Genomic DNA, 24064 nt, shown 5'->3' with positions numbered 1-24064 from the left:
ACCATTTCTGGCAAAGGATATAAGAAGACTTGAAGCGGTCCAGAGAAAGGCGATGAAAATGGTAGGAGGTTTGCACCAAAAGACACAAATGGTACTTTAAAAAATCAAGGCCTTTGGGAGAGCTTAGTGATCTGCTAACTCGCAGAGTTCAGCCAAGAATTTCCCTGAACCACTGGTGACAACCCATTTTATTAGCTTCACTAGTCTTTAAGCCCGTTACATTAACGGGTGCTAGAATAGAGTGTCTGTCTGTCTGTGTTTCTTTATCTCTCCTTGGCTGCTGTCTGTGTCCTTCTGTCTCCCCACCCCCGAGCAAAGCTGTCTGCCCCCAGCACACATCTCCCACCCAAAGCAGCCCTCTTTCCCTCTCCCTATCTCTCCATGGGCCCTTCTGTCTTCCCCCCAGAGTAAAACTGTCTGTCCCCAGCACACCTCCCCCACAAAGAAGCCCCCTTTCCCTCTCCCTATCTCTCCATGGCCCCTTTCCCTCTCCCTCTGGCCCCCTGAATTAATCCCCCTGCTTACCTGGCCTGCTCCTCTTCAAAGCAGGCCGCGATCGTGGTGGCCGGCCCCAGCGAACTTCACAGGCCGCTCCCCACCCGGAAGCACGTTCCCCCCGACGCGATCCCGTGCGTCAGAGGGAACGTGCCACCGAGGCAATAAAGCGGCCCGCGAGGCCCGCCAAAGCCAGCCACGATTGCAGGCTGGCCCAAAGAGGAGGATCAGCGACAGCAGCGGTGAGCGAGGGCGAGAGGTATGGTTCCAGCTTGGTAAGGTGAGGGCGGGAGGTCTGCTGAGCTTCCTTCGGGTTGGTGAGGGTGGGAGGAGGGGCGTGGCCAGAGTGATCATTGGCCGGGTTCTAAAATGGAACACGGCCACGGATCACACACCACGGCCGCAGTAATCACGCTTTTTTAAAAGCGCATGCGCCACTAACCTTTTATTATATAGGATGATATTTAATTTTTTATTATTCATATAGAAGTTAGTACAACTTCCAATTACAACACAATTACTTCATTAAGATCCAATGATAAATTGCATTTGACTGTATTTTGCCACTAGGTCCATATTTGGTTCATTGGTCATGTGATTTCTTGTCAATAGTAAATTTACCTAACATTAGCAACTCTATAGTAGTAGTAGTAGTAGTCTATAATGCCTTATAAATCATGCTCTATTGGTTTCGCTCCTATCAGCATTTACATTTAGACTGAGATCATTATTTAATTCAATACACTGGACATATTGTAACAACGTGTTAGCTTAGGGCACAGTGACCTGTTCTGTTCTAGGATCCTTCTATTACCTAATCTTACAAGAAGTAGCAGCTGGGACAAAACATCTATTGAAAAACTTTTAAGTAACAGCTTGCCAGTGTGCTAACCAAATAATACAGTTCTTTTTTTCCTGCAACTAAAGCATTTCTGTATTGTGCGGCTTCATCTTTTTTATATATATATTGGTGTCTGTCTTCAGATATCCCAGGCAAGGAGTGTCTCACATATATTGGGGTATGAGTACCCACAATAATACATATACTCTCAGGAAAAGGGTCAGTTAAACTCCAATAATATTACCTCTAAATCAGAACCCCATATGGACAACAAACCTCCCCTCTGCAACACTAACAGGCTCTAATTTCACACACACACAAGCCAATCACACAACAGGTAGTAACAGGGAAAAAGAAAGGTGGAGAAAAAGCCTCAGTTCAGCTTCAACTGGCAAAAAAACTCCACCTTTCAAGGCTAACCCTGTACTCCAAAATATAGAACCAGTAGAAAAAGCTCTATGGTAGCCTGCAGGGAGACGTTACAAAACACACTGGGACACACAGCCCTCAGTTGTGAAAAAATGGGTAAATCAGCACTGTAGCAAAGTAGTCCAGTATTCAGCGTGGAACACAGCAAAAAAAGAGAACAACTTAGCTGCTTCGGCATCCAGGATCTCTCAGTCCTTCACCTCCTGGGCTCTGCAGCCACTGAACCCGACGAAGAGCTTGGTGGGTCTGGATAGAGCGTATGAGAAGCAGTGAAGTTGAAACCCCTGACGCAGCAACCAGAGCGAAACGGAGGGTTCCCCGTCGGGTTCAGTGGTTGCAGGGCTGTTTGTAAGCTCAATTGAGAAGGGACTGTTTTATTCTTTGTGACTTCGTACAGCGCTGTGTACGTCTGGTAGCACTATAGAAATACAGTGGTGCCTCACACAACGAACTTAATTGGTTCCAGGAGCAAGTTTGTTATGTGAAACGTTCGTTATGTGAAACGCGTTTTCCCATAGGAATACATGTAAAAAAAAATAATTCGTTCTGCAGCATAAAATATGCTAAGATGACATAAAAAAGATAAATTTTTGGTTATTATTTTTATTTAGATACATCTAAAAACATAATTGTTTTTTAAAACAACACACATTTTTTAAATTTAAAGACAGACTAAGTAGAGTCTAATTTTACAGTGAGAGGGCAGAGTCTCAGCGGCAAAAACTGGGACTTAACTGTTCATTTTTTTTTTTTTTCTACCGTGTTTCCCCGATGATAAGGCAGGGCCATCAAATAAGACAGCCCCCCCTTTTTAGAAAAAAATGTAAAATAAGGCACCCCCCCGCAAATAAGCCACCCACCGATACCTGCGCTTACCCGAATCGGGTGGTACGGTGGGAGACTCCGTGTAGTCCCTGGCACCCCCGACACGATCGGGGCAAGAGGGAGCTCAAGCCCTCTTGCCCCCCCGACTCCCCGACACGATCGGGGCAAGAGGGAGCTCAAGCCCTCTTGCCCCCCCCCCCCCGACTCCCCGACACGATCGGGGCAAGAGGGAGCTCAAGCCCTCTTGCCCCCCCGCCTCCCCGACACGATCGGGGCAAGAGGGAGCTCAAGCCCTCTTGCCCCCCCCGACTCCCCGACACGATCGGGGCAAGAGGGAGCTCAAGCCCTCTTGCCCCCCCGCCTCCCCGACACGATCGGGGCAAGAGGGAGCTCAAGCCCTCTTGCCCCCCCGACTCCCCGACACGATCGGGGCAAAAGGGAGCCCAAGCCCTCTTGCCCCGCCGATTCCCCAACTCCCCGACAATATCGGGCCAGGAGGGAGCCCAAGTCCTCCTGGCCACGGCGACCCCCTAACCCCACCCTGCACTACATTACGGGCAGGAGGGATCCCAGGCCCTCCTGCCCTCGACGCAAACCCCCCTCCCCCCAACGACCGCCCCCCCCCCAAGAACCTCCGACCGACCCCCAGCCGACCCGCGACCCCCCTGGCCGACCCCCACGACACCCCCAACCCCCTTCCCCGTACCTTTCTGTAGTTGGCCGGACAGACGGGAGCCAAACCCGCCTGTCCGGCAGGCAGCCATCGACGGAATGAGGCCGGATTGGCCCATCCGTCCCAAAGCTCCGCCTACTGGTGGGGCCTAAGGCGCCTGGGCCAATCAGAATAGGCCCGGGAGCCTTAAGTTTCAAGTTTCAAGTTTCAAGTTTAATATTCATTTGATGGATCGCTTATAACAATATCTAAGCGATTAACAATATAAAAACCATCAGAGTGTGGTTATACAATTAAAGTAACAAAAAATTTTCAACAAATTATACATAACATTGGACAAACATGAGAGGTGGGATAGAAGGTGGAAAGTTACAATTTTAAGTTAAGAATTTAACATCAATGGGAAAAAACATTGGGTAGTAACGGGTTTTAAAAAGAAGAAGAATATGGAAACCTGAAGTATTAATTTTTATGCATCGAAAGCATCTTGAAATAAATAAGTCTTTAAAATTTTCTTAAAAGAGGCAAGGTCTTTTTCATTTTTAATAAAATTTGGAAGAGAGTTCCACAATGCAGGGGCTTTAACAGAGAACATATCATTGCGTCGTGTGCCTATTATTCTAAGCGAAGGGATTGAAAGCAGTTGTGAAGAAGAGGATCTTAAGGATCGAGAAGGTCTGTGAGGGATGATCATTTTTGCTATAAATTGGGGTTCATTGAAGCATAATGTTTTGTACACCAAAAACAGAATTTTAAAGGTTATTCTATGAGTTATGGGAAGCCAGTGTGATTTAATAAGTAAAGGAGTGACATGGTCGAATTTTTTTTGCGTTATGAATTAACTTGATTGATGTGTTTTGGATGATTTGGAGACGTCTATTTTCTTTTTGTGTTATGTTAATTAGAAGAGAATTGCAGTAATCCAATTTAGAAATTATAAGAGAATGAACTAATATATTGAGAGATTTAGAGTCTAGAAAAGTTGAAATGGAACGTAAAAGCCGTAGTCTATAAAAACATGTTTTAACTAATTCGCTAATATGATTATGAAATGAGAGATCAGCATCAATTGTTACACCAAGAATTTTAAGCTTAGAAACCGTTTCTATAGGCGTATTGTCGAGAATGAATGGAAGTTTTTGTACTATGTCTCCTTTCCAAGTAAAAAGCATTGTTTTGGTTTTTTGGGCGTTTAAAACCAATTTGTTATTATTTAACCAGTTTTTTATTAGTTCTAATTTATCATTAATTATTTTTATTTCTTCTGTATTTTCTGGGTTAAGAGGATGCATGAGTTGAATATCATCAGCGTATGAAAATGATGTGAAACCTAATGACTGTGAAATTGTGATAAGCGGGGATAGGAAAATGTTAAATAGAAGAGGAGATAGTATAGAACCTTGTGGGACGCCTAATGCTGTAGAAAAGTTTTCAGAATAGGTTTCGTTAAATTTTACTCTTGAAGTACGGTCTGTTAAGTAAGATGTTAGCCATTTTAGGACTTGGCCTTCTATTCCTAATGAGTGCAGTCGATTAAGAAGTAGTTCATGATCTACCGTATCGAAAGCTGCAGAAAGGTCTAAAGAAAAAAGTGCTACCGATTTGTGATGGTCGAGAAAGTAATGTATGTTCGTAACGAGACCTATCATAGAATATTCAGTGCTATGATATTTTCGGAAACCGGTTTGATTCGGGTGTAACGCATTCGATGATTCGATGAATTCCGACAATTGTTCAAAAACAAATTTTTCAGTTAGTTTCATTAAGAATGGTAGATTAGAAATAGGACGATAATTGATTGGATCATCATGGCTGGATTTGAAATTTTTAATTATTGGTGTGACTATAGAAGTTTTCCAGGCAGTAGGGACAGTAGCTGAGGAAAAACTATGATGTATAAGTGATAGAATGAAAGGGCCAAAGTAAGGAAGGAATTTTTTTAGATATAACGGCGGGATAATTTCTGTAGGGGAACCTTTTAAATTAATTGACTTAAGATGTCTTTCGATATCATTTAAAGTTGGGGTTTTAAAGATTGTGCATTTGGCTGTTGGAATTAAATTGTTTGTGGTTGAGTTTTCTAATCCTGATGAGGTTGAATTATTATTTGAAAGTTTTTGTTTTATTAAAGTTATCTTTTTGCAGAAAAAATCTGCAAGTTCCTGTGCTGTTAATTTTGACTTTTGGTTAGAAGTATGTCTTTTATTTTTTTCCGGATTTACCGATTTTAAGATGTTGAAAAGAACGGCAGTATTATTGGCTTTTTGAATTTTGTTATTATAATAGAATTTTTTTGCCTGAATAATTTCACGTTTGTAATAGAGAGAAGTTTCTTTGAATTTTTGAAGATCAGTGGGAGATTTGGAAGAGCGCCATTTTCTTTCTTTTGCACGAAGTTGAGTTTTTATTAGGGATAGTTTTTGAGAATACCATGGATTTTTTAGTTTTCTATTGAGTATAGTTTTGGAGATTAATGGAATTGTATTATTTAATAGGGATTCTAAATTTGTGTTCCAATAACGAAGATGATCGTCTGTGGATTCGAATATTGGAATGGTGATAAGAGGGCTAAAGATAGGTGAAATATCTGAACTTTCAAGTTGAGAAAAATCCCTATATGAGATAGTTTTGGTTTTAGGGGAATGGTTAGATATCAATTGCTGGGTGGAATAAAGGTTTATCGAGATCAGTTTATGATCAGACCAAGGAACTGGGATAATATTCGGGATAGAATGTGAGAATGATTGGGAAGCGGGGATCAAAATCATGTCAAGTATATGTTGAGCTATGTGAGTAGGTTCATGGGCCTGAGGCACATGGTCGGGTTGGGCCCATGTGCCTCAGGCCCCGCCCCCAGGAGGGACCTAAGGCTCCCGGGCCTATTCTGATTGGCCCAGGCGCCTTAGGCCCCACCAGTAGGCGGAGCTTTGGGACGGATGGGCCAATCCGGCCTCATTCCGTCGATGGCTGCCTGCCGGACAGGCGGGTTTGGCTCCCGTCTGTCCGGCCAACTACAGAAAGGTACGGGGAAGGGGGTTGGGGGTGTCGTGGGGGTCGGCCAGGGGGGTCGCGGGTCGGCTGGGGGTCGGTCGGAGGTTCTTGGGGGGGGCGGTCGTTGGGGGGAGGGGGGGTTTGCGTCGAGGGCAGGAGGGCCTGGGATCCCTCCTGCCCGTAATGTAGTGCAGGGTGGGGTTAGGGGGTCGCCGTGGCCAGGAGGACTTGGGCTCCCTCCTGGCCCGATATTGTCGGGGAGTTGGGGAATCGGCGGGGCAAGAGGGCTTGGGCTCCCTTTTGCCCCGATCGTGTCGGGGAATCGGCGGGGCAAGAGGGCTTGAGCTCCCTCTTGCCCCGATCGTGTCGGGGAGTCGGGGGGGCAAGAGGGCTTGAGCTCCCTCTTGCCCCGATCGTGTCGGGGAGTCGGGGGGGGGGGCAAGAGGGAACCAGGCGGAGAGAGGGCAGTTAAGCGCAGTGCCTGCGCGGAAGGATGCAGCTCGGGCGACTTCGTTGTGTGAAACGAAGTTCGTTGTACGGATCAAGACATAAAGTTCGTTGTGCGCAGCGTTCGCTGTGCGAGGCGTCCGTTATGCGAGGCACCACTGTAATTAATAGTAGCAATAGTATTAGTGCTTGTCCTTAGCTGGTCCTGACTGCCAGCATCACAAGGGAGTTTTTTTGTTTTGATGTTGGATAATCCTGTTTTTTAATGTAGCTGGTTAAAGGAGTATACATTAAGAAGCAATGAAATTGTGATTTTTGCTTTACAGATTTGATGAAAAAGAAAATGTGTCCAACTGTATCCAGCTGAAAACATCAGTGATAAAAGGCATTAAAAACCAACTGTTAGACCAGTTTCCAGGGATTGAGCCATGGCTCAATCAAATCATGCCAAAGAAAGACCCTGTCAAAATAGTTAGATGGTAAGTTTTATTTCATCTCTGTGCTTTGCTTGTGATGATTAGATAGTAACCTACCCTTTATGTTTTGCAGCCATGAACATATAGAAATCCTAACTGTAAACGGAGAGCTGCTGTTTTTTAGACAAAGGGAAGGGCCATTCTACCCAACACTGAGACTACTACACAAGTGTAAGTCTGGGTTTTAAAAAACTTTGTGTGATATTTCAGTTGCTAACTGACTTTTTAATTTGGTGGTATAACATTCACCAAATCTGCAGAATAACCGGCAATCAGATTACATATAGCATATAAACAGATACTATTAGATTAACTTTATAGCTGTAACATAACTAAACATAAAAAAATTTCCTGCATCTTAGCACCCAGGATTCAATACCCTTTACGTTGTCCTTGCATGATTCCTTGAGGATTAGATGATTTTTTTTTTCTTTCCAATTTTAGAAATAGCTGAACAGAAAATGCTCTGATATATGTAATTAAACTCTGGAATTCATTGAACATAAGAATTGCCGCTGCTGGGTCAGACCAGTGGTCCATCGTGCCCAGCAGTCCGCTCCCGTGGTGGCCCCTAGGTCAAAGACCAGCGCCCTAACCAAGACCAGCCCTACCTGCGTATGTTCCAGTTCTGCAGGAACTTGTCTAACTTTGTCTTGAATCTCTGAAGGGTATTTTCCCCTACGACAGCCTCCGGAAGAGCATTCCAGTTTTCCACCACTCTCTAGGTGAAGAAGAACTTCCTTACGTTTGTACGGAATCTATTCCCTTTTAGCTTCAGAGAGTTTCTCTACCTTGGAGAGGGTGAACAACCTGTCTGTATCTACTAAGTCTATTCCCTTCATTATCTTGAAAGTTTCAATCATGTTCCCTCTGTCTCCTCTTTTCAAGGGAGAAGAGGTCCAGTTTCTCTAATCTCTCACTATACGACAACTCCTCTAGCCCCTTAACCATTTTAGTCGCTCTTCTCTGGACCCTTTCGAGTAGTACTGTGTCCTTCTTCAAGTATGGCGACCAGTGCTGGACGCAGTATTCCAGGTGAGGGCATACCATGGCCCGGTACAGCGACATGATGACCTTCTCTGATCTGTTCGTGATCCCCTTCTTAATCATTCCAAGCATTCTGTTTGCTCTTTTTGCTGCTGCCGTTCATTGTGCGGACAGCTTCATCGACTTGTCGACCAGTACTCCCAAGTCTCTTTCCTGGGGTGTCTCTCCGAGTACTGCACCAGACATCCTGTATTCGTGTACAAGATTTTTGTTACCAACATGCATCACCTTACACTTGTCCACGTTAAACTTCATTTGCCATGTCGCGGCCCATTTCTCAAGTGTGTTTATGTCCTGTTGTAGGTCTTTGCAATCCTCCTATGTCTTCACTACTCAGAATAACTTCGTATCATCTGCAAATTTAATCACCTCGCTCGTTGTTCCAATTTCCAGGTCGTTTATAAATATGTTGGAAGAGCACAGGCCCAAGCACCAAACCCTGAGGCATCCACTGGTGACGCTTTTCCAGTCTGAGTATTGTCCAAATACCCCCATTCTTTGTTTTCCATCTGCTGGAGAATGTGGTGAAATCAATTAACTTAGTGGGGTTTAAAAAATGGCTTGGATAATTCCCTAAAAGAGAAGTCCATAGGCCATTATTGAGATGGCTTGGGGAAATCCACTGCTTATTCTTAGGATAAGCAGCATAAAATCTGTTTTACTACTTGGGATCTAGCTAGGTACTTGAGACTTGAGTTGGCCACTGTTGAAAACAGGATACTGGGCTTGATGGACTTTGCTGTCTCAGTATGGCAGTTCTTATGTTCTTACGTTACAGGATATGAGGGCAGATGAATGCCAGAGGGTCCATTTACTTTTAATTCCTTTTGCAGCACTGTAGGCTACAATTTTATCTGCTTTCCTCTTCACTTAACATTCATAACAAAAGGATTTGAGTCTCTGATATAGACTAGAAATTCTGGTGTTAGGTGTCCTTTTTAATAGCTCAACCAGCTTTGCATAGTACAGAAGAAAATGAATTTCTGAGGCTAGATTAGCCAGATAGCTGTCTAAATATCACTGCTAAGTGAGCACATAAAAGTTAGGACAGCAAAAAAGCTGTTCTAACTTTGTGCTCAGTTAACTGGGCAGCAGTCTGAATCTCAGCCAGTCTCCAATTAATGTCAGGTCTGTGCACATAACTGGATATTCAGTACAGGAGCTGATCATGCCCTGGCATTGAATATCGCAAGTTACTTCAGCTTGCAGCAGTGAGCGGCTTACAAGCCATTTACTGCATGGACTGAATATTAGCCTCTCTGTTTTTGTAACCTGGCAATTTCTTCTTGCTCTTCTGGGCCTATATCTCAATTGGAACTGGTATCTTGTTCATGGTTTCACAAGTGCCATGGGAGTTGTTGGCCCCTGTTTTGTCTTCTCTCACACTCTTGGTTTTGGTATAGGCATTGTAATGATAGTCTTCCTTGGGAAGACATGTACCAAGGTTTCTTCCAGAGCCCTGCAGTCATTGGTCACTACGTGTTAACATTTCACCCTAGCTTTTCTGCAAGACCACAAAGCAGACTACTTATTTAAACAATGTCTTCGTTGTTTTTTTTTTCTCCTCCTTTTGTATGGGTTAGGGCAGGGGTAGGCAATTCCGTTCCTCGAGAGCCGGAGCCAGGTTAGGTTTTCAGGATCTCCACAATGAATATGTATGAGATGGATTTGCATGCACTGCCTCCTTGAGATGCAAATCTATCTCATGGCATATTTATTGTGGATATCCTGAAAACCTGACCTGGCTCCGGCTCTCGAGGAACGGAATTGCCTACCCCTGGGTTAGGGGAAGGGTAGAAGATTGGTAGGGAAGATATAGGGTGGGCATAGAAAAAGGAAGAAAACGGGGAGTGGGGGGTTACAAGAGCAAAGATCTCTCATGAATCTTGGGAACTAATGGCTTTAAGGGAGGTGGAGTTAGAAGTATCTTGCAATAATATGTTCTTTTGTGTTATATTGGATTTAAATGACTCGATAAGATGTATGCAGATGATATTATTTATTTTTCCTGCTCATTAGATCATACTAAAACTAAATTATTGCATGAAGATATTAGAGAATTGGATGTTGAATCATCAACTTAAATTGAATAAGGATAAAACTAAATTCGATTTATTAAATCATCCTAATATAAGTTGTGAAGTACTAACCATAAATAAGATGGATTATCCACTGGCTAAAGTAATATTAAGAGTTCATTTTGATCACAACCTTTCACTATTACCTCAGGTCAACTTGTTAATAAAAAAGTCTTTTGGTCTTTTCTGGAAACTTAGAAGAATTAGAAAGTACTTGGATAATTATCAATTCTGCCTATTACCGTGTTTCCCCCAAAATAAGACCTAGTTAAGATTGACCCCCGAAGCCTCCCTGACTCCATCCCTGACACTAGTGCTGCCCGATTTGCCAGTCATCTCTCCCTTCCTCTTCTCCGCCCCAATTCTTCCTCTTTCCTTTCTCTTCACCTCCCATGTGCAGCATCTTTCCTCACATCTCGCCCATCCCCTTGTGCAGCAGCTCCCAAGGCCTCCAAAAATAGTAGCAGCACTCTGAACTGGCTGCTTTGCAGCCTTCCCTGCCAGGGCCAGGTCTTCCCTCTGTATCATCTTTCTATCCCTTCCTCCCATCCCTCTGTGCAGCGGAACCCCACCAACCCTCCCACTGTGAACCTGCCATACCTCCACTCCAAAATAATCCAAAACAGCAACGAGCTGCTTTGCTGCCTTCCCTGCCGGGGCATTCCCTCTGGGCGAGATGCGAGGAAAGATGCTGCATGTGGGGGGGGGGGGGGGGTGGAGAAAGGAAAGAGGAAGAATTGGGGTGGAGGAGAGGAAGGAAGAAATCATAGTTATACATAAAATAAAAAAAAGACATTCCCCAAAAATAAGCCCTAGTGTGTTTTGGGTTTTTTTTTGGGAGGAACATAAATTAATATAAGACCCTGTCTTATTTTCGGGGAACACAATTATATAATCTTTAGTTTTGTCTCAACTGGACTATTGCAATGTCACTTTTTTAGATTGCCCTAAATTTTACAATTTAAAAAAATTCCAAACGCTAGAGAATACAGCCATTAGATAATCTTCAGATTGAAAAAAAATGATAAAATGACAACTTAGTTACATGATTTACACTGACTATCTATAGAAGGAAGAATACTTTATAAATTCTATTGTATTCTATTTAAAATATGGTTGGAGAAACTACTAATTATATGCCACATCTTGTTAAATCTATATAATAAAACCGTAGGCGGCGCATGCGCAGTCTTATCAGCGTGCTTCCGTGATCCGTATGTCCGTGGCCGCCAAGACTGCAGCATGCCCCGCGCTTACTACGGCCCCACGCGCAGCTCAGTTCGGCACGGCGGTTTCCCCAGATAGGGGAAGCCGAAAAACTCAATCCCGCCTCATGGTCCTGCCGCCGCTAACGAATTCCCCCCCCCCCAATCCTCCTGCAACAGCCGCTACCGCTCCTGTTCAAAGCGGCCTGCTGAGGTTCGCGGCCGCTGTAACGAACCTCGCAGGCCACTCTCCACATGGTAGCACGTTCCCTCTGACGCAATCGCGTCAGAGGGAACATGCTACCGAGTTGGAGAGCGGCCTGCGAGGTTCGTTACAGCGGCCGCGAACCTCAGCAGGCCGCTTTGAACAGGAGCGGTTGCGGGAGGGGGGGGGGAGTTTTAACAGGAGGAGTCGCCGAAAAAAACCTTCAGCCGCAGCAGGCCAGCACACGGGAAGGGGAGGGGGAGGGGCCGAACGGAGCAGGGCAGCTCAAGGTAAGAAGGGAATGGGGGGGGGGGGAAAATGTTTCTACTACTCAGCAGGGACCTGGAGGGGAAGGGAAAACCGCTGCTGCTTCTGCAAAGGAAAGTGGTGGTAGGGGAGAGAAGGGAATGGGGGGTAGGTGGGGGAAAATGCTGCTACTACTTCTCAGAGATCTGGAGGGGAAGGGAAATATCACAGCTGCTTCTGCAAAATAAAGTGGGGGGGGAGAGAAGGGAATGGGGGGTGGGGGAAAATGCTGCTACTGCTTCAGCAAGGACCTGGAGGGAAAGAGAAATACCGCTGCTGCTTCTGCAAAGGAAAGTGGGGGGGGGGGGAGAGAAGGGAATGGGGGGGGGGGGGGGGGGAAATGCTGCTACTACTTCACAGGGATATGGAGGGGAAGGGAAATAGCACTGCTGCTTCTGCAAAGGAAAGTGGGGGGGGGAGAGAAGGGAATGGGGGGTGGGTGGGGGGAAATGCTGCTACTACTTCACAGGGATCTGGAGGGGAAAGGAAATAGCACTGCTGCTTCTGCAAAGGAAAGTGGGGGGGGGGGAGACACAGAAAGAAATACAGACAGACAAAGGAGGCTAGGGAGAGAGACAGACAGAAATAAAGACAGACAGGGGACCAGAGAGACACAGAAATAAAGACAGACAGGCAAAGGGTGCCAGGGAGAGAGAGAAAAAAATTACAGGAGGGAGAAAGACAGAAAGAAAGGAAGAAAGAAACAGGAGCAGGGAGAGAGACATAAAGAAAGAAAGACAGACAGCCATATATTCTAGCACCCGTTAATGTAACGGGCTTAAACACTAGTTTTCTAATAATCTATCTTTGAAGCTAAGAAACGATACCTTTTGGTATCCAGTTATTACGAACATTAGATAACGATAGAACTTTTAACTCCACATGGGTATATCAAGCAGCAAAACTGTGGAAAGCATTACCAACTAATATTAACCAGCAATCTAATTTCAAAAAATAATTTGTTACTAATAATTCCTAAATATTGCAACACTAGTTTTTAATTTGTGAACTTCATGGAGGTGGCATAAAAATTGTATTATATTGTTTACTTTTATTGCTTCTAAGGTTTATTTGTTTCATAGTGTTCAATAAAAATACATTTTAAAATAAGAATGCTCTGTATTGACCAGTTAAGTTTATCAGGTCACAAAATCTTATACTGTAGGGGTGCATCACTGTGTTCTAACCCCCCTCCCCCGAAGTTTCAATGAACAGGCCCATTCTGTATAGAAGATACGCAGACTCCAATCATGTTGATAAACATGGGCTGAGGATCATTGTGCTTCATTATCTGTGTTAAAAAAATTTGAATGGAAACTGGATAAATATAGTTCAAAACTCTTGGGGGTTGGACAGGTGCAAACTTTGCTGTATATTTAATATTTTTTTTAATTAAATGAATGCATCAAATAGGCAATATAACCAGGACAAAAAAGAGCATATCCCTTATACACTTCTCCCTCCGTATCTGCGGTTTCCATAGCTGCAGATTCGCTTATTCGCGATTTTTTCAGCTGCTGACTCCACTCCCTAATTTTCATCACTGAACCTGGTGTTTCACATTTGAAATCACTGCTACCAGTGATTCCTGGAGGAAATCGCTGATCCCAGCGTTGTATGGAGCAAATCGCAGGTTGGGTTATTCACGGTTTATTATCTTTTTCAGGTCTATTTTACTGAAAAACTGCGAATAACATGCAAAAAGTTATTTGCTGTTTTTTTGTATTCACGGCCATGTTCTGCCAGCATCCCTTGCAAATACGGAGGGAGAAGTGTACTGTACACCCTTTTTCAGCTGTTTAACTCTACTGTATAGGTTTCCTGCTAGTGAATAAGGTGAGGTTTAAAATAAATGACAATGATGTGTGTGAAGTAGGCATGAGGTACATGGTTAGCATAATATAACACATTGCAGTTGTTTTCAGATTCGTTGCAAGTTTTGGCCATTTTTACGTGGTTTGATAGAATTGTAATATATCAAGTCTCTGTGCATGTTATCTTAAGGGAAGTATCTAGTGTTTATCCTTTCTTTTCTTTCCAGACCCTTTTATTCTGCCACATCAGCAGGTTGATAAAGGAGCCATTAAATTTGTACTTAGTGGAGCTAACATCATGTGCCCAGGTTTGACATCTCCAGGAGCTAAACTCTACCCTTCTGCTGCTGATACTGTAGTTGTATCCTTTCTAGGCTGTCTCATGTTTTCAAGCAAAAATGATAGAAAAACAAGATGTAATTGGAGCTAATGAATACATCATGCAGTCCTTTGGGTGTCTTTGAATAACTGAAATGTATTTCTGTGCATGCCTTTCAGAATGAGTTTAGGACTTTAGAAGGTGTCTTGTATGCGTCAGGAACGCAGCATAAAATCTGTGCAGATTATGATGACCCAGGGAGCAAGGTGGGCAGATTACGTAAACTGTTTTGTTGTTTTATTTTATAGATGAGATTCACTCAGGTGGTTGTCATTAGAGAATGACACAGGGAAAAAATTCGTCCCTGCCCCATCCCCTTGACCACTGTCCCTGCTCCGTCCCCGCAGCATCCTTACAAGCCTCAGTACTGCAATATTTAGCTTATTCCTTCCTTATAAATCAAAGTTCTGGCTGCTGAACTAGAGAAAGAGATGTTCAGCTGGCAGGGCTTTGTTTATAAATTTTTATCAACACAACTAATATACTACTTTATCCTAAAACAAAAAAATAAATAAATAGAAAAATTTTTTTTTCTACCTTTTATTGTCTGGTTTCTGCTTTCCTCATCTTCTCATTCAATTCCTTCCATCCACTGTCTGTCTTCTCTCTACGTCTTCCATTTGCTCTGTTACTGTGCCTCTCCCTTCACCCCGCCCAATTGGTCTGGCACCCATCTTCTTCCCTCCGCTCCCCCCGTAGTCTGGCATCTCTGTCTTCTTCCCTTCCAGCATCACTCTCTGTTCCCCATTTCCCTTTAGCGTCTGTTCCTTTCTTTTGCACCCCTCACGCGGACTGAGAATCTCCCTCCTTCCCCTTACCTTCATGGTGCATTTTAAGTTACTTTCCAGAGTAACTTGCTCAAGCCGGCCGAGCCTGCCTGCCGTCACATGCGCCTGTGGGCGGAAGCTTCTCCTCTGACGCAACCGGAAGTTGTGTCGGAGGAGAGGCTTCCGCCCACAGATGTACGTGACTGCAGGCAGGCTCGGCCAGTTTGAGCAAGTTACTTTGGAAACTAATGCGCCGCGAAGGTAAGGGGGATGGAGGGAGATAGATTCGGTAGGTAGGAAGGAGGAGGCCGTGAGCGATCAGTGACCACGTGAGATCCCTCCCTTAACTGCGAGGACAAGGCCATTCATCGCTCCACGGGGCGGTGAATGGCCTTTTCCCCGTGCCGGCAGTAAGCACTTCGCCCTCCACCGTTTCGGCGGGTTACCCACGGCTAGCCGTGGGAAAAAGCCACTGTGTCATTCTCTAGTTGTCATGACCTGCCTTTATTTGGAAACCTGTGAGCTGGCCTAAATAAGAACCTCATCCAAGAGGACTTGCGTTCAAACATATAGGATTTGATGTCCAGCTGAAAAACCACTGCAATAATTATGATCAAAAATGAGGCTTTTAGGAATTCTGAGTGTCGGAGCAGTTACTGCCGCTGCCAGCGCTAAAACCCGCGCTAAGTAATGGAGGGGGCTAGTGTTGTACTAACAATACAGTGTGGGAAGTGTGTGGCGCAGTGGGTTAGAGCTACAGCCTCAGCACCCTGAGGTGGTGGGTTCAAATCTCTCGCTGCTCCTTGTGACCCTGGGCAAATCGCTTATTCCCCCTCATTGCCTTAGGCCCCGGCTTACTATTCGAGGGAAATTTCTTCTTCTTTCTCGGCTGCCCCCCAGATCTCGCTCAGGGTCTCCTCAAGAGAATGTGTCTTCTCGAAACTCCTCCTTTACTCGTTTCATCTCTGACATGGGTAGGGCCTTGAACATGGACCTCCAGTCTGAGTCCCGTTATACCCAGGAATACCTGACGGAAATGGGTGTTGATCATCCGCCCCGTGAGGCGCTGCGGTTACTATTGCACCAGATTCTCTGACAGACTTTTCTCCGGAACCTGGAGACCACATAAGTGGTCACAGCCATTCCCACCAAGTTGGAGTCCCGTTGCCGGACGATCCCGGTTAAGGGGTTTGAAAGTTCTCAGTTTTCTCACCAATCCTTGGTGGTTGAGTCTTCTTTGAAGAGGTCTAACCCCTCGAAGGTTTACGCTGCCATCCCTCCATGCAGGGAGGGCCGTACGATGGACAAATTTGGTCGCCGTCTTTATCAAAACTCGATGATGGCGAATCGTGTCCTCAACTATAATTTTATCTTCACGTCCTACCTCCAGTTCTGTGTGGCTGCCCTCCGCTCGTTCCGGGAAGCTGTGCCGGATTCTCAGCTTCGGGAGTTTAGTCTCCTCAAGGAGACCTTCTCCCAGCTCTGCCTTTATATGTTTCAGGTGACCTACGATGCCTTCGAGTTGTCCTTGAGGGTCACAGCCTTTGCGATCGCCATGCGTCACCTCGCTTTGCTCCGGATTGTGGATATGGATCTGAATCTACAAGATTGTCTTGCCAATCTCCTGTGTGTGTGGGTCATGAGCTCTTCGATGATTCCATTGAAGCGGCCACCAAACGCCTCTCGGACCATGAATGGTCCTTCGCCTCCCTAGTGAAGCTTAAGCCGAAGGCCCGGCAATACAAAATTCCTCTCAGGAGGTAAGAACATAAGCAGTGCCTCTGCCGGGTCAGACCAGAGGTCCATCCCGCCCAGCAGTCCGCCCCCACGGCGGCCCAACAGGTCATGACCTGCCTTAATCACCAGAAGGGGCCCCCTTGCCCCCTAGGTTTCTCATCGAAGTCCTATCTTCCCATCAATGTCCTAACCCTCCGGCCTTGCACCTGCACGACCTGGTGAGCTGTCTATACTTATGCAACACCCCAGCACCTCCCTCAGTACCCCACGATCCCCTTTTCCCTCAGGAATCTGTCCAATCCCTGTTTGAATCCCTGTACTGTACTCTGCCGGATCACTTCCTCCGGGAGCGCATTCCATTTGTCCACGACCCTTTGGGTGAAGAAAAACTTCCTTGCATTTGATTTGAACCTATCTCCCTTCAGTTTCTCTGAGTGCCCCCCTCGTACCTGTCGTCCCTGTTAGTCTGAAGAACCTGTCCCTGTCCACCCTCTCTATGCCCCTAAGTATTTTGAAGGTCTCTATCATATCCCCCCTGAGCCTCCTCTTTTCCAGAGAGAAGAGCCCCAGTTTATCCAGCCTCTCAGCATATGGGCAGTTTTCCAGCCCTCTTACCAGTTTCGTTGCCCTCCTTTGGACTCTCTCAAGAACTGCCATGTCCTTCTTGAGGTGCGGCGACCAATATTGAACGCAGTATTCCAGATGTGGGCGCACAGAAATCTACTCCTGCCTTCTCGCGGGCACAGCAGCAGCGTCAAACTAAGGCCCAGCTGCCGGCTCTGGCGAACCCTGGTCTGTCTTTTTGACAATTCCGGTCTGAGCCTTTGGGCTCCCTTCCTCCTGGAGCCTTCCCCCCTTCCCATCGGGGGTCGTCTCCATCATTTCTATGCCCAGTGGGAAAGTCTTACCACCGACAGTTGAATGCTTCTATTGTTTTAAAGGCTTGAGTTTTTCTGTTTATTCCTGGTTTGTCCAATAATTTAATATATATATGTTTTACAATGCAGACATGCCTGTCTTCCTGTAATTTTTTAATTTTTTGTTCAACGCTTAATACTGCTGGATAAGCGTTTAATCAAATACTTTGAATAAACAATACTCCCTTCACTTCAGTCGCGTACCCCTGGACCTGCCTCCAAGAGAGTTTCCTTCTGCTCGGCTTCAGCTGCCTCTCCTTCTGCTGGAAGCTCAGGCCCTTCTTCGCCTTCGGGCAGTCGAGGAGGTTCCCCCGGACCAGTGGAACACCGGATTTTATTCCCGGTACTTTCTGGTACCCAAGAAGACGGGGATCTGCGTCCGATCCTGGACCTCTGTGTTCTGAACAAGTTTCTGGTCAGGGAATGGTCCAAGTCACAACGTCCAAGTTCCATCGATCCTGTGCTGTATAACTTTTGGTTATACATGCAGTACGACTAAGTCTAAGCCTGCCCACATCCCGCCCTTGACACTCCTCCTGAAACGCCCCATTTAGCTATGGTTGTTCAGCGGCACTGTGAAGGCCTAGGTTGTTTTTAAATACGTCCCAAACCTGGTTTTATTATCAGCACTTGGACGTTTTTGACTGATCGTCCAAGTGCCGACTTAGGCCGGTTTTTGGATGGTTTTCTCTTTCGATTATGAGCCCCTTAGGATATATGTGGTATATAAATAATAATAAATACCTTGTCATTGCGATTTATGGATAGTGAAGACAGGATTAATTTAGTGTAGTAGCTTCCCTCAAATTTGTCAGTTTAAATAGTATGCTGTGATACTTTGAAAAGGTTTGTTTTTGGGGTTTTTTAAATGTTTGCAATATATTTTCAAGTTTCTAGTAAATGATTTTTATTCTTTCATAAGTTTTTTTTTATTTTTTCATAAGTTTTATTTTCCTTAGTTGTATGTTTAAGGCAATAATGGCAGAAGGAAAACAGCACGCGTTATGTGTTGGAGTTATGAAGATGTCGGCAGATGACATGTAAGTCCTATTAATCACATAACGGTCTGAAATTTTATTTGCATTTCATATTGTGTGAAATAAAACTTACAAGAAGGCAAATGACACCCTAAGAAGCACTTCTGGTGTAGGACAGAAGGTATACCTGTGTTAGCTTACTGTGGCTTCTGATCCATTTCAGATTGCTATGCGATACCATTGTCTGCATATGCAATGAATAGTTTATTTAAGCAAAGCTGGCTTTTTATTTTTAGGGAGTGGAGGGCAGAGTAGTTCTATAAACTGAAAATCAATATGAGTTAAAATTAAGATTGGTTAAAAATTTTTGTTATTAAAAATGTTTAAACACATAAATGCCTACTTGTAACCATTTCTTAATCCACAGTCTTATCATAACACCAATAGGGTATGTGTTTCTCTCTACAAAACGTATTTTTCTTTCCAAAATGCTTCTTTATAGACCGATACTTGGGTTTGGCTTTTCTTTTAGTGTAGTTGCATCTCAGCCTTCCGTATAGATACTTTTGTTTGTCACACATGCAAGATAAACACTTATCATTTGGTTAAAGATAATTTTTCAAACTTTCACACCTCTTCTCGTACTTCTTTCATCACCATACACTCTCACATCATTTCTCACCAGTCATTCTCATCGCATCTTATGATGACGATACTAGTCACTTCCACACAATCAATGTCACTTGGACCTAATCTCACCTTATACACAAATCTGTATATTACACACATTAGACTTTATCCATTTATCTTATTATTATCCATAGGACCCAGTGGTTTGGGTCCTAGATTCTTTCATGTAGGCTTTATTTAAAATGTATAATAATCCACATCTTGAACATCAATCAATCCTCCACAGTCTTATTTTCGTAATGGGTTCTGAATTCATCCACTAGGTGTCGCTCATAGACCTGACACAAGGCATTGCACAGCAATGCCACTGAGCCAACACACTGTACATACATTATCACTTGCATAAAGACATTGCTGCAAGCATGTAAATCGCACTACTCCGACTCAAAACAAATCTGTTAAAGTTTGAATCCGGTTTGAAAGCTCAACTCTCTGTATTGCATATGGTGCACGATTGTAGTGTTGCTCTTGACAGCGGCTCCTTTTCCTACTTTGACTGGTTGGACCTTTTTAGTTTGCTGTTTCTTTTGTTTGTTTGTTAGAATTTTACAAATTAAATCATTTCAGAAATTTCCATCAATGATTCACAAACTTTAGGAATTATAAAGATCTTAAGAACATAAGAATTGCCACTGCTGGGTCAGACCAGTGGTCCATCATGCCCAGCAGTCCGCTCACGCGGTGGCCCTTTGGTCAAAGACCAGCACTAACTGAGACTAACCCTACCAGCGCACACTCTTTTTCAGCAGGAACTTGTCTAACTTTGTCTTGAATCCTTGGAGGGTGTTTTCCCCTATAACAACCTCTTGAAGAGCGTTCCAGCTTTCTACCACTCTCTGGGTGAAGAAGAACTTCCTTACGTTTGTACGGAATCTATCCCCTTTCAACTTTAGAGTGCCCTCTTGTTTTCCCTTCCTTGGAGAGGATGAACAGCCTGTCTTTATCTACTAAGTCTATTCCCTTCAGTATTTTGAATGTTTCGATCATGTCCCCTCTCAATCTCCTGTGTTCGAGGGAGAAGAGGCCCAGTTTCTCTAATCTTTCGCTGTACGGCAGCTCCTCCAGCCCCTTAACCATCTTAGTCGCTCTTCTCTGGACCCTTTCAAGTAGTACCGTGTCCTTCTTCATGTACGGTGATCAGTGCTGGACGCAGTACTCCAGGTGAGGGCATACCATGGCCCGGTACAGCGGCATGATAACCTACTCTTTTGTCCACAATAAAACATGAAAATCTAGAATCCAAGATATAAGGGAAAAATAAACAAGGAAATATAAACATAATATTCCCTCAACTCTCAGCCCACCTATATAGCAAACAGCCTTCTGTAGTTTATACCTGAATGAGCATTTCCTCATTTCTAAAAAAGCAGTGGGAAACTTTTTTTTTGGGGGGGGGGAGGAGTTTGCTGTTTCTTGCTTTAGTTTCTCATTGCTTTCTCTTTCTTTCTGTGTCTTGTTAATTTACAGTGGTACCTCGGTTTACGAATGCATCGGTTTGCGAGTGTTTTGCAAGACGATCAAAACATTTGCAAACTTGGTGCCTCGTAAACCGAGTGCGCCTCGATTTGCGAGCACCCCCCCCCCCCCCGTGAACCGGCACCCCCACGCCGCGACCTGAGGTCCCCCCAACCCACCTGAACCCTCTTCTTACTTTGATGTAGCCTCCGCACCAGCATGTCCTGTGCTGGTGCTGGTGCCGGTGCGGAGGCTACATCAAAGTAAGAAGAGGGTTCGGGTGGGTTGGGGGGACCTCAGATCGTGGCAGGGGGGTGCCGGATCGTGGGGGGGGGAGGGTGTGTGGAGGGTGGGAACCTATCAAAGCGAGTTTCCATTATTTCCTATGGGGAAACTCGCTTTGATAAACGAGCATTTTGGATTACGAGCATGCTCCTGGAACGGATTATGCTCGTAATCCATGGTACCACTATATTTTGTCTCTTCTTCCCCTCCCTTATAGTGATGCTTATGTATTTTATGTTTTCTTTTCATTATATTTGGAATGTAAATTTCCCAGAACCCATTGATGGTTGGTGTATAATTATACAATATGAAACTTCCCTTTTGTCAAGACCAATGGAATTGTGTATACCCAAGCAGTGATTTCCTCCATGTCTGTCTCGATAGCAGACTATGGAATTTTCCTCCAGGAACTTGTCCATACTTTTTTTTTATTTTTTATCCCAGCTATACTAACCGTTGTTACCACTTCTCTGGAAATGAGTTTCAGAGCTCAACTATTCTTTGAGTGAAAAAAATATTTGCTCCTCTTTGCTATAAAGGTGTTTGTTTCCAAGTAACTTCACTGAATGTTCCTTTGTCTTTTTTTGTAATTTTTGAAAAGAGTAAAAAATTTTCACTTTTGCCCATTCTACATTGAAGTCTATAAAATCCTATCTTCCCTCAGCTGTGTCTCTTTTTAACCAAAGAGCCCTCCCACCTCTGTAAAATATCTGCATGTCAGTAGAGAATATAACTACATATTTTGGCAGAGAATGAATTCACTCTTGTTTGCTTTGTTAACACAATGTGAATGTGCAGTTCTCTTTAGGGGTGAGCCACATAGAACTACTATTCTTTTTATGTCTGGTGGACATACACAATGATCCTATTGATTTGATAGGACAAAAGGAAGGAAAATTATCAAGACAGTCATAACTTCTCCTTAAGCCATTTAGCAGTCAGATTGTAATCATTTACTCATCTCTTTATCTTTCACAGTGAGAAAGTCAACAAAGGGATTGGCATTGAAAATATCCATTATTTAAATGATGGTCTATGGCACATGAAAACGTATAAATGAAATGAATGAAACGGTGCAGCTTTCAAGGAATGCACTTAGATTAAATATGGACTGCTTTACAAATTTTTAGGTTTATTATGTGTTTGCGTATGAAGATCATATGTTCTGTGGCTTTGCTAAATAAATTGGGTACATGGTCAAAAAAGTCCTGAGGTTTTTTATTTCTGATTATTCTGACACACATCTTGCTGCAGAATTTTATGTTGTCAAGACTGCTAGATAAAATGGGCCTTATTCTGATTCCATAAAATGGTTTACCTAAGCAGATTTCTCTACTCTTCATATAGATGTTCAAGCATGGTTCTAAAAGGTCCAGATTCCTGTTATTAGAACTGTCTGAATGTGCATGTTGTATGCAAAGAATGGTGGCATACTTCTCTATTCTTTTCAGAACAGAACTGCCTGAGTGTATTAGCCCGTTAATAAACAATATTAGAACAGGCATCTCCCAAAGTGGCAGTAATCCAGGAGCTAGTTAACTTCTGGCCATGTAAATTTTTTTTTTTTTTTCCATCGGTAGGTAGCTGTATCGCCCCCCCCCCCCCCCCCAGTCTGGATGTGGATTGTTGTGGCTCTTTTCCCTCTGTTTCCAGTTTGCTAGTACAAAACAACCTAGTGTGACATGTTTCCTTCCTCGGGGGCCAGTTTTCCAGCGAGCAGTCTCCCAGAAAAAGATCGTCGCCATCTGGCCTTCTGCTATAGGGATAAGGGTTGGATTAGTGCCAAGTGGTATCAAAATTCTTAACCAGGGAACCTGGAATGCTTATTATGATCAAAGGTCCTTCAAGAGGATCATGGGCACCTGTCAGACCCTGAGCTGGGCTTGTCAGACCTCAGATGGACAAGAGTATCTTAGTTATCCTTTGGCCTAGATACCGATCTTGTATCCATCCAATACCAAAGTAATTACAAAATTCACTGACACAATCTGTACAGATATACTCTTTTTGCTTTCTTTGTTCTGGTTAGCTTATTCTCATATACACTGATAGGAAGAAGAGTTATACAAAGTAGAAATAAATATTACAGTACTTGTATAACACATAAAGCTCAGGAGAAACCTCAAATAAACACATAATATTTCAAACAAGACAAGCTAAGTCAGATTTGGAAGAACTGTACCCCTACTCTGAAGCAGAGGAGGAACAGAGTTCCCTCAGGGAGGCTTTGCCCCCTCTAATACTGAAATGCATTGTGTTAGAGAAAACAAGTCGTCCCACTTGCTGAAACTAGGAGCTCAATTTTTATATTTATTAGTTTGGCTCATGTAATCTCTTGTCATGTGCCCTAGCCAAACTCTGGTTTGTGCCAGTGCTTGTGTTACTCAGAAAACTCTTAGTCGAGAGGCCATAATTTATGGGAAGGGGTGTGCAGTAAGAAGAGCCATAAGGAGCAGTATAACCAGGTGTTTATTTTTCTAATGTTACTAACAAGCCTAAAGGGTGCTCCTTGATGGAAGGGGGAGTAAATGTATAGCTAAACTCTTGTGCCAGTTCTCATGTTGCTAACAGGACTTCATTTGGATGTCACTGATTTACAGATCAATAGCAAATATCAATGGCTCCTGCTTTCACTTGGTTTCCAACATACGACTACAATAAATACTCTAAATATCATTAAATTCTTCCACCTTCTTTCTTTCATCATACATATATGTGTTGTTTGGCCAAAGACCTCAGAAACACCACTCCTGTCCCATACAGGTATTATTTTCCAGGGAGGACCAGTGAGGGTCTAACGCAATATTCTCCCTGGAAAGTAATACCTGTATGGGACAGAGGAGTGGTGTTTCTGAGGTCTTTGGCCAAACAGCACTTATATGTATGATGAAAGAAAGAAGGTGGAAGAATTGAATAATATATATAAGCACCTTAACAGTACTGATTTACAGATGACATCGCCATGGTTACTCATGTCTCTGGATGGCACAGGGGCCTTTCACTTGTTCTATGGCCCCATTATATG

At 44.0% G+C, this 24064-nt stretch overlaps 1 protein-coding gene across 1 annotated transcript in view; it reads left to right on the top strand.

Annotated features, from left to right (window-relative positions):
• The window catches only part of MCTS1 (MCTS1 re-initiation and release factor), a 30400-nt gene extending 8156 nt beyond the window's left edge, over positions 1 to 22244 (top strand). The window contains exons 2-6 of the mRNA XM_033946655.1: positions 7028 to 7180; positions 7251 to 7348; positions 14060 to 14193; positions 18605 to 18672; positions 22018 to 22244. Coding sequence (XP_033802546.1) covers positions 7028 to 7180; positions 7251 to 7348; positions 14060 to 14193; positions 18605 to 18672; positions 22018 to 22099 — 535 coding nt within the window. The 3' untranslated portion in view covers positions 22100 to 22244. The remainder of the gene's footprint in view (positions 1 to 7027; positions 7181 to 7250; positions 7349 to 14059; positions 14194 to 18604; positions 18673 to 22017) is intronic.
• The last annotated feature ends 1820 nt before the right edge of the window (positions 22245 to 24064 follow it).

This window comes from Geotrypetes seraphini, chromosome 5 (assembly GCF_902459505.1).
Source record: "Geotrypetes seraphini chromosome 5, aGeoSer1.1, whole genome shotgun sequence".
NCBI classification, from domain to species: Eukaryota; Metazoa; Chordata; class Amphibia; order Gymnophiona; family Dermophiidae; genus Geotrypetes; species Geotrypetes seraphini.
The sequence above is the reverse complement of the archived record's forward strand: the minus strand, read 5'-3'. Positions and strand labels throughout refer to the sequence as shown.